Source organism: Megalobrama amblycephala, linkage group LG18 (assembly GCF_018812025.1).
Source record: "Megalobrama amblycephala isolate DHTTF-2021 linkage group LG18, ASM1881202v1, whole genome shotgun sequence".
In the NCBI taxonomy this organism is placed as follows: Eukaryota; Metazoa; Chordata; class Actinopteri; order Cypriniformes; family Xenocyprididae; genus Megalobrama; species Megalobrama amblycephala.
This window is the reverse complement of record NC_063061.1, coordinates 13,708,360-13,722,157: the sequence shown is the minus strand read 5'-3', so window position 1 is coordinate 13,722,157 and position 13,798 is coordinate 13,708,360. Positions and strand designations below refer to the sequence as shown.

Below are 13,798 nucleotides of genomic sequence, written 5' to 3'. Positions count from 1 at the left end.
AAGGATGATGGTCCCAGGTGGAGTTGAAGGAAGAAATAGCCAAGGTCGACAGGCCAAGGTGGAGTGATGGGCTTAGCGGCCCGAGGTGGAGACAGGTGATCCAAATACATGGAAGGCCTGATACGTGCAGCAGAGTGGAGTTAACAGAAGAGAAGACGAGCGAGGGACTGATGGGAGCCAGCAGAGGCGGGGCTGAATAACTAGCTGGTTTAGGTAGAGGAGGTGGGAGAGGGAAGCTGTGTGGGACCATCACCGATGAAGAAGACTTGGAACTTGGCGGGACCAGCGGTGATTTAAAAAAAATTTCCTCTTTTAAATCCTCGAATAAATTTACAGAGGCTAGACTCAGCTCCCACTCAGCGGTGGGAGTATAGGTGGGGCTCTAATCCATTCACTCGAACTCCACGAGGACACCTACTGGCACGGATGATGATTAATTAATTAGTTCACATTGTGGCTTGTTTTGGGCAAGAATTGTACAGCTGGTGTGGTTCACACATATTTGCATGAGTGTAAACAGGCCGTGTGATCTGATGAAGTGTAATCCAGTGAGCAGCATTCACACAGATGCTTGGCTCAGTACAGGATCCTGAGAGGAAGATGAGCAGGATGAAGATGTTCCTGTGGGACGAGCTCCACGCAGCCTCCTCTCACCATGCTTCTCCTGCCAATTAGCTCTCACTGGTGCAATGCGTGTGTTGTTAGTGTGTGTGTGTGTGTGTGTGCTAAAACATCTGCCTGTGTGGCCGGTGTAACCACAGAGCCTTATTATAGCTGAATTCTTCTCACAATCTGTGCCTGTGATAAGAGCTTGTGATTTTATCACCGGCTGCCGGCTGACACACGCGCTCATTGCAAAAGAGATGATGTCATCCTGCCTCAAAGGCTTGGAAATATCGGAGGGATTATTATGCAGTGTCAAAGACAAAATGTGTGTGCGCGCGCAGAAAGTGAGCAGGTGATCGTTTGGCAAATTCAACAGCTCTATTCCTGGACTCTCACTGTTTGCCTGTGAGTTAGAACAGTAAATAATTTATGTAAATAATTTACCATTAATTTTCAATAACTGTTATGTTCTACTTTATGCTGATGACACTGTTGTAACTAAATCTGAATTTCTACGGATTCAACTATCTCTTCAGTCTGATTTTAATATTTTACAAGATAATAACTTAGAGCTTTATAAAACTAAGTCTTTTATTATGATTTTTTTGTTCCAGACAGAAACTTTAATCCAAAACTGATTCTTGTGCTATATCAAGTAAAGATGGTAGTCCTCTGCATAAAGTTGATACTATTAAATATCTTGATGTTTGGCTTGATTCTGAACTTTCAGTTAAATCACATATTAATCATGTTTTACGCAAAGTCAACCTTTTTCAATTCAATTAAATTTTGTTTTGTTGTTGATATGTGATTGTGTTACACTGTATGTTTGGACCCCCTTGAAAATGAGATGGTACATCTCAAGGAGTTAATCATGATAAATAAATTGAGTTGAGACACAAGACACAAACCTGTGTAACTGGGTTCAGTTAAAAGCCCTTGTGTACTTCTGTTATGATGCACAGCTAAGCACAACCTGTTGAAAGACCAGCAGGACTGTGAACTCCCACATCCTGATTGCGTTAATACTAATGATTGTGTTAAGAATGTATATTATCCTAAACAGCAGACATTACCACACGTTTTGCTGATCTGAAGTTTGGTGACATTTTACTGATCTGAAGTTTGGGGACAGCAATTTTTTTTTCAGCAAGGATATGTTAAATTGATCAAACATTAAAAATGTAAAAGTAAAAATAATTTTATGTTGGTGTAACTTCCGTTGAGCTGTAAACAATCAGTGAAAGTTTCGCTTTATGAATGCAATATTTTTTTTTTTAAAACTGGGTACAATTAGATGACATTATTCTACTCATTCTACCATCGAACATTAAAAGGACATTCTTTTCCACAACAATAACGGACCGGTTAAATATCACTGTAGTATCTGTATTATGATACGTTGCCTTAATCAAAAATGTTATAATCTTAAAGCTGCAGTCCGTAACTTTTTTGGTTAAAAATGATCCAAAATCAATTTGAGCAAGTACATAACCAGCCAGTGTTACTATCTCCTTACCTCCTTACTATCTCCTTACCTTAGCCCGATTCACACTGGTAAGCTTGTAATAATGTGTTCTAATGTGGTACTGGTAGGTTTCTGGAGGAAATTTGAGCATGCCGCCATTCGTCTTTGCTTCATTGCGTCACATCTGTTTACATTAATAAGGAGTCCGAGCTAGTAGGCTATATGGCATGTGAGGATGCTGCAGATGGTGGATCATTTATAGCCTTTTCTCACAGCAGCTGCAATAATTAAACTTATCATTTTGATGGTGGATTGTATGGTATGACAAATTAACATTAGAGATTAGACTGTACAGAAATTACACACTAAATATACGTAGTCATGCAATGCTGATGTTTTTAACTAACAATTCGAGAACAAAGTATAACAATAATAATAATTTGCACAGTTTCATGTGATCTGACCTAAGCGATCATTAGATTTAATCACCATCATAATTTATTGTAAAGATTTTTTTCTCAGTTGGTCAGAACAAAAGTGGCAGATTTGTTACTTATTTGTTCAGATGACATTTTCTGGTGAAAATTCTTATTTTGGTCATACTTCCTAGACTACAAGCTGTGATTCTGAAGTACAGTATCTACACCGGCGTGGTGACTGTCAGCAAACATTAGATTCATCTAATGCAAATAAGTGCAATTGCAGGTTTCAAACAGAGATGGCGACAAAGAGGCAAAACTTATGGACTGCAGCTTTAAACATATTGTAAATATTCACTAAATCACAAAGTACTAGTTGGAGCAGGGCACTTCAATCTGGTGAGACATATTTTCTGTGATTTGTATACACAGCAGGTGTCGGGCAGTTGCTCTCCCTCCATTTGGCATGCTGTGGCAGGCATTTAGCTAATGTCAAGTGGATTTGCCTGGATTTTTTGCCACTAATGGAAATGTAGATTGAAAAGCAAAGGCAAACTTAGATGTTATCATTTAGCTGCTTTCAATAACTGTGAAACATGAGACAACAACAGATGAGGTTGTTTTTCATATAAGACACACATTCTCCTTATCAGCCTGTAGTGTGCCTGTGTCTGTGTCAGCATTTCTTGTGTGTGTGTGTTTGTGTGTGTTTATGTTTAATCACCATCACAGGTCAGCAGTGTGTCAGAGTGTGTACGGCAGTAAATGGAGAATCGGAGCAGATGGAGGCATGTTTTGCACAGATGTCTTAGTGGCTGGCCTCAGATATGTTGCCTTCAGCACTCTGGTCATGTGCCACCAGATCTTGGGGGTTCCTTTAAAAAAAACTGCAAACTTTAAGTTTTAATTAATAAACAATTTTTAAAAAGGTATGCAAATTAGTGTTATAATCAGATCAATCCAAATCAAGAATGCTGAATCAAGGTTATTTTCCCTGTAGTTTTACAGACAGTCAGGTCTTACTGACATTTAGAGTCATGTATAATAGATGCTCAGCTTGAGAAGGGTTCAGTCCAGGTCTTTGTCAAGTGCAGAGATATTGCCAAACCCATATCTTCTGTGTTCCTGGAAAGTAAGATGTTCCTGTAATCTATGTGGTAAAATGTGACCCTCTTGTCACAGTGCTGTCTTAAATATTTGAACACATTTGAGACAAAACAATTTCTCCCTAGTGTTCCTTTGTCATCCTCTGCTCCTAAGTGTCTGTCATTGTGCCCGGAAATAATCAAGTAATTACCACATTAAATAATAGAGACACAATAATCTTAACTATGGAGATACAGTAAGAAATATGAACAATTATGCAATAGGTCACTAATATTTTGATAATTCAGAATGAAATGCAGATCATGCAGCACAACATAATTCACCCTTGAGTGTTACAAAACTATAAAACCCATTTCAAGTTATCACACACAGGAGATGCATTGAGCCACATGCTGTAATCAGACAATCTCACACATGAACATGAATGTTTCTTATGAGATTGTTTATATTTTTAATTCATATTTATGTCTCCCGATAGCCCTGTTTTCTGCAGAAAATGCCCTTCAAGTTTATCTAAAAGGCATTAAGTTAATAATAATATATAACTAATTAATATTTGTGACCCTTGACCACAAAACCAGTCAACAAGTAGCACGGGTATATTTGTAGCAATAGCCAACAATATATTGTATGGGTCAAAATTATCGATTTTTCTTTTATGCCAAAAATCATTAGGATATTAAGGAAAGATCATGTTCCATGAAGATATTTTGTAAATTTCCTACCATAAATATATCAAACATTTATTTTTGTGAGTGGATATGCATTGCTAAGGACTTCATTTGCACAAATTTAAAGACGATTTTGTCAATATTTAGATTTTTTTGCACTCTCAGATTTCAGATTTTCAAATGGTTGTATCTCAGCCAGAATAACAAACTATACATTAAAGGAAAGGGGAAAAAAAACAATTTCAAAAACCCTTATGACTGGTTTTGTGGTCCAGGGTCACATTTATGCAAAGTAATTTTTGTGTTGTAAATGGTCACAAATTAATTAAAATGGTTACAAAATAATTAAAAACTTTGGGTTAGTTAGTCTCAATTCACCCACCATTGGCAGGAGTGGTAAAGAGTTAATTTTGAACATTTCATATTAAAGAGTTAGCTAAACTGCGAAGAACTGTTGCATTGTTCCTGATCTGTCTTTTGGTTCTGTGCCCTGTCCAGCCCATTAAGTTCTGTCATGAAAATCTAGATGGCTCAGGCTGTCCTTAGCCCAACCTTCTTGCAATCACATCCTTCTCTGTAGGGCACAGCAGATTGGTCCCTTCTATATCAGTAGCCAATGAGCTTGCATGCTCAACATTTAAATACTTGGTTAGCATCTGCTGTATCAGTGCAGTGCACTTTCAGAAACCCTCCACCTTCCCCAGCTCCACCTGTATAGATCTGCTATGGGTAGAAACAGCAGCGTAGCAGACCTGTTCCGCCAAGACCAAACATATCAACATTGTTACACCCATTACCATACCATTTCCAACACTCTGAAATCTGTCACGAATATATATATATATATATATATATATATATATATATATATATATATATATATATATATATATATATATATATATATATATATATATATATATATATATATAGGGCTTGACATTAACACCCTCCAACCCGCCAAATGTGGGTTGATTTCAGCAGTGGCATGTAACGTAGTCACTACTAGCCGCCTTAATGAGGTGAAATGTGTATATATAATGTATACATTTTGGTCAAAAGTGTTGTCAAAATTTAGATTTTTTGATACATATCGATAGTGAAATATCTGAAACGCTTCCAATACTCGTTTTCTGCTGAGTAGACACGATACCAGCTGTGCTTTCTTGTTCTCTCATCTCTCCGACAGCGAGTTGACACACAATCCTGCCTCCCCTCACTCACTCATTTCATTTGCTATGGATAAATGTTGGTTTTGCAGAACTTGAATTTCGGTGTGGGATTGTGCGTATTGCGCATTATTTCACACATTCCCGCAGATTTTATGCTAACACTCAAATTGCGCGCACATAAATCCTCCTCAGTACTAACAGTATAATGGATCTGTGTGTCAGGTCTTAAAGTGACAGCATGTATACTGTATGTATATATATAATATGTATATTTATATACTGTACATATATATATATATATATATCCAGGCACACTGCTGGCCATGTAATACAGGATGGCATGGCCACCCCTCCCCCAGCCTGATTTTAATTAAGTATTTTTAATAAAGTAAATAAAATTCTACAAAAATCAAAGCTTGGAGAGAATTGGCTGTGGTGGAGATGCAGAATTATTAACAATGAGAGAGATGCCAGGCAGAGAGCTCATATACTGTATACTAAGAGCTCATAAATGACCACACATGTATGCAGGAGGCAGATCCATGGTCAGGAGTCCCTCTTATTCACAGGTATACGAGCTAACTGCTCCAATGGCCTTCTGAACTCTTATGGCTCCCATTAGCGATGAAGCATGAGTCATGCTTTAGCAGGGTCTGTAAAAGACACGTATATCATAGGACATAATATTGTTATGAATGAGCCTGCCTTGTTATCACCTGGCTGATTTATTTCAGGCAAAAATGGAGAACAAATACAGAATTTTCATATAATTTCTCTGTGTTACAGCTCCCCCAACATTCACGGACACGCCACCGCAGTATGTGGAGGCCAAAGAGGGGGGCAGCATCACTCTGAGCTGTACGGCCTTCGGCAATCCCAAACCTTCAGTCAGCTGGCTCAGGGAGGGAGAGCCCGTACAGGACAGCAGCAAGTACAAGGTGAGCAAGCACATCTCTTATATATGTATATTAACTTTAGTCATGAAATCAAGGGTATATTTTATATTGTGTACTTAAAATATTAGTATAGTTTCTTGTGCCAGCAGTTATTTATTTATTTTTCACCCTCTCTCTGACCCTTTGTTATGAGTGGCTTATGCTGTCATTCATCTGGGCGGGCAAGTTTCTTAATACTAAAATATGTGTCATATGCTGTGTTGCCATGTCTCCTTAGGTTTTTTTTTTCATAAAATCACTTATAAATGTATAAAAAATGTTATTTAAAGAGAATCATTTCCAGAGTATAGGTGTAAGACGTTTAAATTTCTTTGGCAAATGTTTGTGTCAGTGTGAAAATCATGATATACTGTAGTGTATTTTAGTATGTGACAGCCCTAGTGTTGTGATTACCTAAAGAGTGCCTGTGGAGTTTGATTGATATCCTTCTCTGCACAAATACAGGATTGAAGTTTCCACAGTGAGAGCTCAGGATATTTGATGACGGTGGAAATTACAGGTCATAGGCACTTTGTCATCTCTTTTCCACTGTTTTTATTTCTTGCTCACGTTCCATCTTCAAACTACTATAGTCATAGCCCCAATCCAGCCCTCCATAAGGTTATCAGTGGCCCGTCATCACGGTTAAATTGCTGCTTCTGTGTCTAAAATGCAAACAAGTGACATGCATTAAAAGTGCCACGACACTCAAGTGCAGTTTAGTTTTTTGTTGAATTACATTTTTTTATTAATTCGCAATTTATGATTTATTTTAATAGCCAGAATATGTGAACACTGTCATCGTTAATCTCTGACATTGACTAGAAAATAAATATTTTGTTTCTAGTTCATTCAGTTCAAAAGTTAATAGCTGAAATATACACATTCAAAAGTTTGGGGTCAGTAGTTTTTTCTAATAAATTATTTTTTTTTTTTTAAGAAATCTGAATAAAATTTATTCAGAAAGAATTCATTAAGTTTATCAAAAAGTGCCAAAAAAGACATTTTATAATGATGAAAAGCTTTCTTTTTCAAATAAATGCTGTTTTTTGGCATTTCTATTCATCAAAGAATCCTGAAAACATGTATCATGGTTTCCACAAAATTTTAAGCAACTGTTTTTAACATGGATATTAACAAGAAATGTTTCTTGAACACCAAATCAGCATATTAGAATAATTTAGTAGTGTAGTAATGATGCTGAAAATTCAGCTTTGCCATCACAGGAATAAATTACATTTTAAAATATATTAAAAAAGAACAGTCATTTAAAATTGTAATAATATTGTAATATTTTTTTGATCAAATAAATGCATTATTACCCCCAATCACTCCCTGAGCGCCACGGCAAAAATGGCTGCCCACTGCTCCGGGTGTGTGTTCAGTACTCACTGCTGTGTGTGTGTGCAATAGGATGGGTGAAATGCAGAGCACAAATTCCGAGTATGGGACACCATACTTGGCTACACGTCATGTAACTTTCACTTTTAATTAATCTGCCTCAGCCCTGTCATATTCCCTAGTCGTTTAGCACTAGCCCTCTGTCCATCTCAGTGCTCGTAACTGTGCTCATTTTAACTAATGTCATGGAGGTGTCCCTTGGGCCTCTTATGTTCACAGTACTGTGTAATTAGGAACCAAATAAATCATCCTAGTGTTTCAGCACTAATGGAATTTTTTGTCTTGAGTGACGTCTTTTATATTTTATCAAATGAGCCGTTCGTGATATGAAACAGACTCTTTGTTGAAACCAGCATTTAAATACAGCCTTTCTCACAAGTGATCCATTGAGTGTGGCTCATCAAAACCGGCAAATCAAACAGTGAACCTAACTGTCAAATGTTTCCTGAGTAGAAACAATCTGCTTGCTGAGACTGAGCAAAGAGATTCCTACAGGAACGGATGGCTTAGTTCTCCTCCTGAAAAGAGTTTGATTTACAAGAGCCCATCGAGAGATCTCCATCTCCTCACCCACAGCAGAGAAATGACAGCCTGTCTGTGGCAAGCTTTGCTTGGTGATTGAACACTTTTGAAGTAAGGTGAGATAATATCAGGAGAGGAACAACAGTATTCGTTGCTTGTTAATTTGAGTGATGGCAAGCTCTTTGTTCAGTCAAAATGGAGTGTTGTTTTGACTGATTAGGTCTATAATGTTATTTACAAAGGAAAGACGACAACTTCTGGTTACAATTGCACCACCTTTTTTTTGCTGGAGGTGTTTAACCCCTTAAAGCCTGAAGTGACACCACCACCCACAAAAGAAAAAAATTCATAATCAAATTACTAAGCAACCACTGACAGGAATAACACAAAATTGTATCATTTTAAAGCTTAGAAACTCAGCTTTTTAATGCATCCAACAACAAAAAAAAATAATCATATTTTTTCAAAACTCCTGCCTTGATTATCACAAATAGGTGTAATTTAAAAGCATAGGGTCTGAACTTTACAATGAATGTAGCCACTTTGATTAACTCCTAAGTACTGCTGAGTTATTTGCTGAAAAATAATAAAAAAAATGCATAATTTATGAATAGCATAAAAGCATACAGCTCAGATAATCATGTGTTATATGTAATTTGAAAGGTCTCACAGAGTATAATACAATGAGTATAATTGTTTTGGGCTTTGACTAAACTTGAGTGACTTTTTTGTATGTGAAGCCCCGCAAGACCCATATGTAAATAATAAACCAATGCAGCATTTATGTCACGTTTTGGCTCATAACTTCATGAAACATGCTCCGATTGTGGAAAACTGGACATCATTATTTACAGCAGACTCACGATTAAAATGTGTCCAACCTCAGCATAATCCAATAAGCCAATCACAAGATATTGATCACGCAGTTACAACACATAAAACCCCACAGGCGCACAGATGCTAACTAAAACTAAAATGTAGGGCTGACCGATATATCGCATCCGATTGTCACGCGCATTTCGTCAGTAAAGCCGGTTCCCTGATTCATTCAATAATGAACGCGATATTGCGTGGCTTGTCAGTGATCTACAGCTCTGTCTATTAAATGCCGCTCCATTTGAAAGCAGGTGATGGTGATTTAGCGGTAATCAAGGAACCGGCTTTACTGACGAAATGCGCGTGACAATCGCAAGCGATATATTGGTCAGCCCTACTAAAATGTAGCTTTCATGTGGCATTTTAGCTTATAACTTCATGAAACATGCATAGATTGTAGAAAGTGGATCCTCCCGATTGAAATGAGTCCAAGATCAACAAAATCCCATGCGTTGGTCACGAGTTATTCCATGTGAAAGAACTATTTTAAAAATGCCCATCAGGGGGCGCCAATGGATAAACAAAAAGGCCACCTTGTTTCCAAATGCTGTAACTTTGGATTTTTCTATGCGATCACCACAAAATTTGATCCAGATACAGGTCACATATAGAGGAACATCAGTTGTTCAATTGGAATTGTCCTCCTACCTTATTTCCTTTCTGAGTTATTGCATGTCAAATATGAAATATATGTAAAATTTCCCTTGAGCAAACTTTTATTTTTTGTCTTTATCAGCAGTTTCTCAGCATGAGAATATCCATATTTTTTTTATTAATTATTTACTCTTCAGAGTTCCTATTCCTGATGCCAATGCAACCATGAACAATGGCCTGAGGGAGAAATCAGTTCTCGGGGAACTATTCTAGTGTCTAGTTCCTATAACTGAGTTCCTAGAACTATTCGGTGCAAAAGCCCCTTTTGAAAGAGAGGACTCGTATACTAAATGTTGTATGTGTACCTTCTTAAGGCCCGTTCACACCAAGAATAACTATAAAGATAACTATAATAACTATAACGATTACAATATTAGTGTCCACACCATCCCACGATAATGTTCTGTTTATTCTAAGCATGTACTGCAGTTTTGTCCTCTGCCACTTTAAATGCTCAAGCTCTTTAAAGCAGTGTGGATTCTGATTGCCAATGTTTTTATCATTCATCAGCTAGAAAAAAATTCTGAATGTGATTCCAACTATATAATTTCACCTGGAATTCTGCTTTTAACTCACAATTATTTAAATAATACACTAAAATAGTGTGGCTGATGGCTTCAATAAAAGCATATACCATCTATTAACAATCTTATAGCTCACAGTAGGTCTGTCAATAAAGGTTTAGAGGTTATCACTAAAAAAATCAATTCCCCTATAGGGAAAATTACTGTATTTTACTTCTCAAAACTGACTGTTGCACTTTAGTCCCTCTAATGATGCTCAAGTACTCCTTTATTGACAACAAACTAGAAATGGTCTTTTTAAATTCATGCATTACAGTTCACAACCCATATTACTTACATAAATGTCACATATTTTTGAGGTTTAAAAAAGCAACATTAAAGGCTTTACAAGTGTTGCCTAAAGAAAGAGAGATCACCATGTTGTTTGATAGCCATAGATTAATTTAGGCAACAACATCAGGGTTATTTATGAATGGAAGGTGGGATGTGGTCTTTGATTTATGCTAAATAACATAGATCCTACATGGTAATGTTTTAATATATATATAATATGATGATTTGATTTATTAGACACGTGTGTTGTTGTTGGGTCTGCTGTAGCCTGGCCATGCATCTCCATCTGTGTAATTAGAATAATTATGGAGTCTGGGATCCACAGTGGCATCTCAGACTGCTGCTTTTTGTTGAGTAAATTAGCCACTGTACTTACCCTCACACTGCCCATTTGTAAACTCAGGGCATGTATGTTCAGTTTGTAAATGCGACAGAGTGTGTATTTTCACGTCAAGGGGTCAAGGTTTGACAGGTTAGCATGGTCTAGTTAACCCCTGCTGGATAGATGCTGTAGCTACAAAAAAAGCATATTTTTCCATTGACGACCATTCAAATATAGCTATGTATTCTGATTAAATACTTTTTTGGTAAGTTGCTCTTACCAATGTTAATATTTTATTAATATTTTGAATTAGCTTTAGTTTTAATTTTAAAGGATTAGTTCACTTTAATATGAAAATTACCCCAAGCTTTACTCACCCTTATGCCATCCTAGGTGTATATGACTTTCTTCTTTCTGATGAACACAATCAGAGCAATATTAATAAATATCCTGATGTGTCCAAGCTTTATAATGGCAGTGAACAGATGATGAATGATCGACAAGGAAGAACATAAAATGAACATACAGTGCACAAGCGTATTCACAATTCAAGCAAGAGTTCATTGGGAGCAGCACACACTCAAAACCAATGTTACTCATGTATAGAACAGAAACAATGCAGCCTCGGCATCCATTTTCAGGCCTTTCCACTTAGGTCTCTCTAGTGCTAGAGAGCTTTTCTAATGTGTGACTGTGATGATGATGATGCTTGCTAGTAGGTCTTGGTATTACAACGTCTGATGGAGTGCTGAATAATTCATCAGAGATCCCCCTCAGCGAAGGCTTTACTTTCACATGAATCTATGTCATCTGTCTTCACTCAATTTTTTTCTCAAAGTACTCTTCACCTGCTCGGCCGGCAGCAGTAAAGTGACCCTCATGTATCGTTAACCATCCAGCTCTGACAGGGCAGGGAGAAAAGATGCTCTGGTGAGTCCCTTACCTGTCAGGTCTGTCTGCAGAGAGCGGCAGATCTGTTATGCTGTTCTGAGACCAGTTGTACCCAGTCACATATTTCCCATGAGATTATGATTGGCAGGAAATTGCATTTGAAAGTGAGTAAAGGTTTTTCCTTTCTTGCTGACTTGTAGTGAATACATTTCTTTGTACAACCCAAATTCCGAAAATGTTGGGGGCATGTTTGCCATGGTGTAGCATCTCCTCTTCTTTTCAAAACAGTTTGAAGATGTCTGGGCATTGAGGTTATGCGTTTCTGGATTTTTGGTGTTGGAATTTGGTCCCATTCTTGGCTGATATAGGTTTCCAGCTGCTGAAGAGTTTGTGGTTGTCTTTCGTTGAATGATGCACCAAATGTTCACTATAGGTGAAAGATCTGGACTGCAGGCAGGCCAATTCAGCACCCGGACTCTCCTACATGGGTTTGCATTGTCCTGCTGAAATACACAAGGCCTTCCCTGAAATAAACGTCATCTGGAGGGGAGCATATGTTGCTCTAAAACCTTTATATACCTTTCAGCATTCATAGTGCCTTCCAAAACATGCAAGCTGCCCATACCGTATGCACTTATGCACCCCCATACCATCAGAGATGCTGGCTTTTGAACTGAACGCTGTAAACATGCTGGAAGGTCTCCCTCCTCTTTAGCCCGGAGGACATGGCGTCCGTGATTTTCAACAAGAATGTCAAATTTAGTTGGCATCTGCAGATGGCACGGCGGATTGTGTTTACTGACAATGGTTTCTGGAAGTATTCCTGGGCCCATTTAGTAATTTCATTGACACAATCATGCCGATGAGTGATGCAGTGTCATCTGAGGGCCCAAAGACCATAGGGGCATCTAATAAAGGTCTATGGCCTTGTCCCTTACGCACAGAGATTTCTCCAGTTTCTCTGAATCTTTTGATGATGTTATGCACTGTAGATGATGAGATTTGCAAAGCCTTTGTAATTTGACATTGAGGAACAATGTTTTTAAAGTATTACACAATCTTTTTACGCACTCTTTCAGAGATTGGAGAGCCTCTGCCCATCTTTACTTCTGAGAGACTCTGCCTCTCTAAGACATCCCTTTTGTAGCTACTCATGTTACCAACCTGATATCAATTAATTTAATTAGTTGCTAGATGTTCTCCCAGCTGAAAATTTTCAAAATTTCTTGCTTTTTTCATCATTTGCTGCCCCCGTGCCAACTTTTTTGAGACCTGTAGCATGCATCAAATTTGAAACGAAATCATTTAGTGGATAAAAGTGTAAAATTTCTCTGTTTAAACATTTGTTATGTTATCTATGTTCTATTGTGAATAAAATATTGGCTCATGTGATTTGAAAGTCTTTTAGATTCCATTTTATTCAAATTTAAAAAACGTCCCAACATTTCCGGAATTCGGGTTGTAAGTACATTTGACTAATTTATTCATTTTAAAAGTAAATGTTATTGAACTTTTTTTTTCGCTAAAATTTTCAAGTATGGCTTACTGATTGTTGAAGTCCTTTAGAATAATTATTTTTATATATAATTATTTTAATAATAACAATAATCTTTTTTTTAAATTAATTGCAATAGGATGTCAGATTTTTCCACCATGGGATGAGAGCTTATTTGTTATGAAAACGATTATTTATTTTAATAATTATTATTTTATTTTTAGTAATGTTATATTAATATTATTATTATTATTATTATTATTATTATTATTATTATTATTAATTATTTCATTTATTTTTTTTAATTTCAGTTTTCAAAAGGTTTTTAATCAGTTGTTTTCATCTTAGTTTCAGTTTTAGTTTACGGAAATAGCCATGGCCTTTTGATCTAAAGAATTACTT

The 13,798-nt window shown here is 36.9% G+C and overlaps 1 protein-coding gene across 10 annotated transcripts in view; it reads left to right on the top strand.

The window, feature by feature from the left end:
• igsf9bb (immunoglobulin superfamily, member 9Bb) overlaps window positions 1–13,798 on the top strand; it is a 144,473-nt gene that overhangs the window by 68,259 nt on the left and 62,416 nt on the right. For all 10 annotated transcript variants that reach the window (XR_007181259.1, XR_007181258.1, XR_007181257.1 and 7 more), the window contains exon 4: window positions 6,230–6,381. Coding sequence is in view for 7 of the 10 variants with exons in the window: in XM_048166202.1 (XP_048022159.1) it covers window positions 6,230–6,381 (152 nt within the window). In the remaining 3 variants the exon portion in view is untranslated. The remainder of the gene's footprint in view (window positions 1–6,229; window positions 6,382–13,798) is intronic.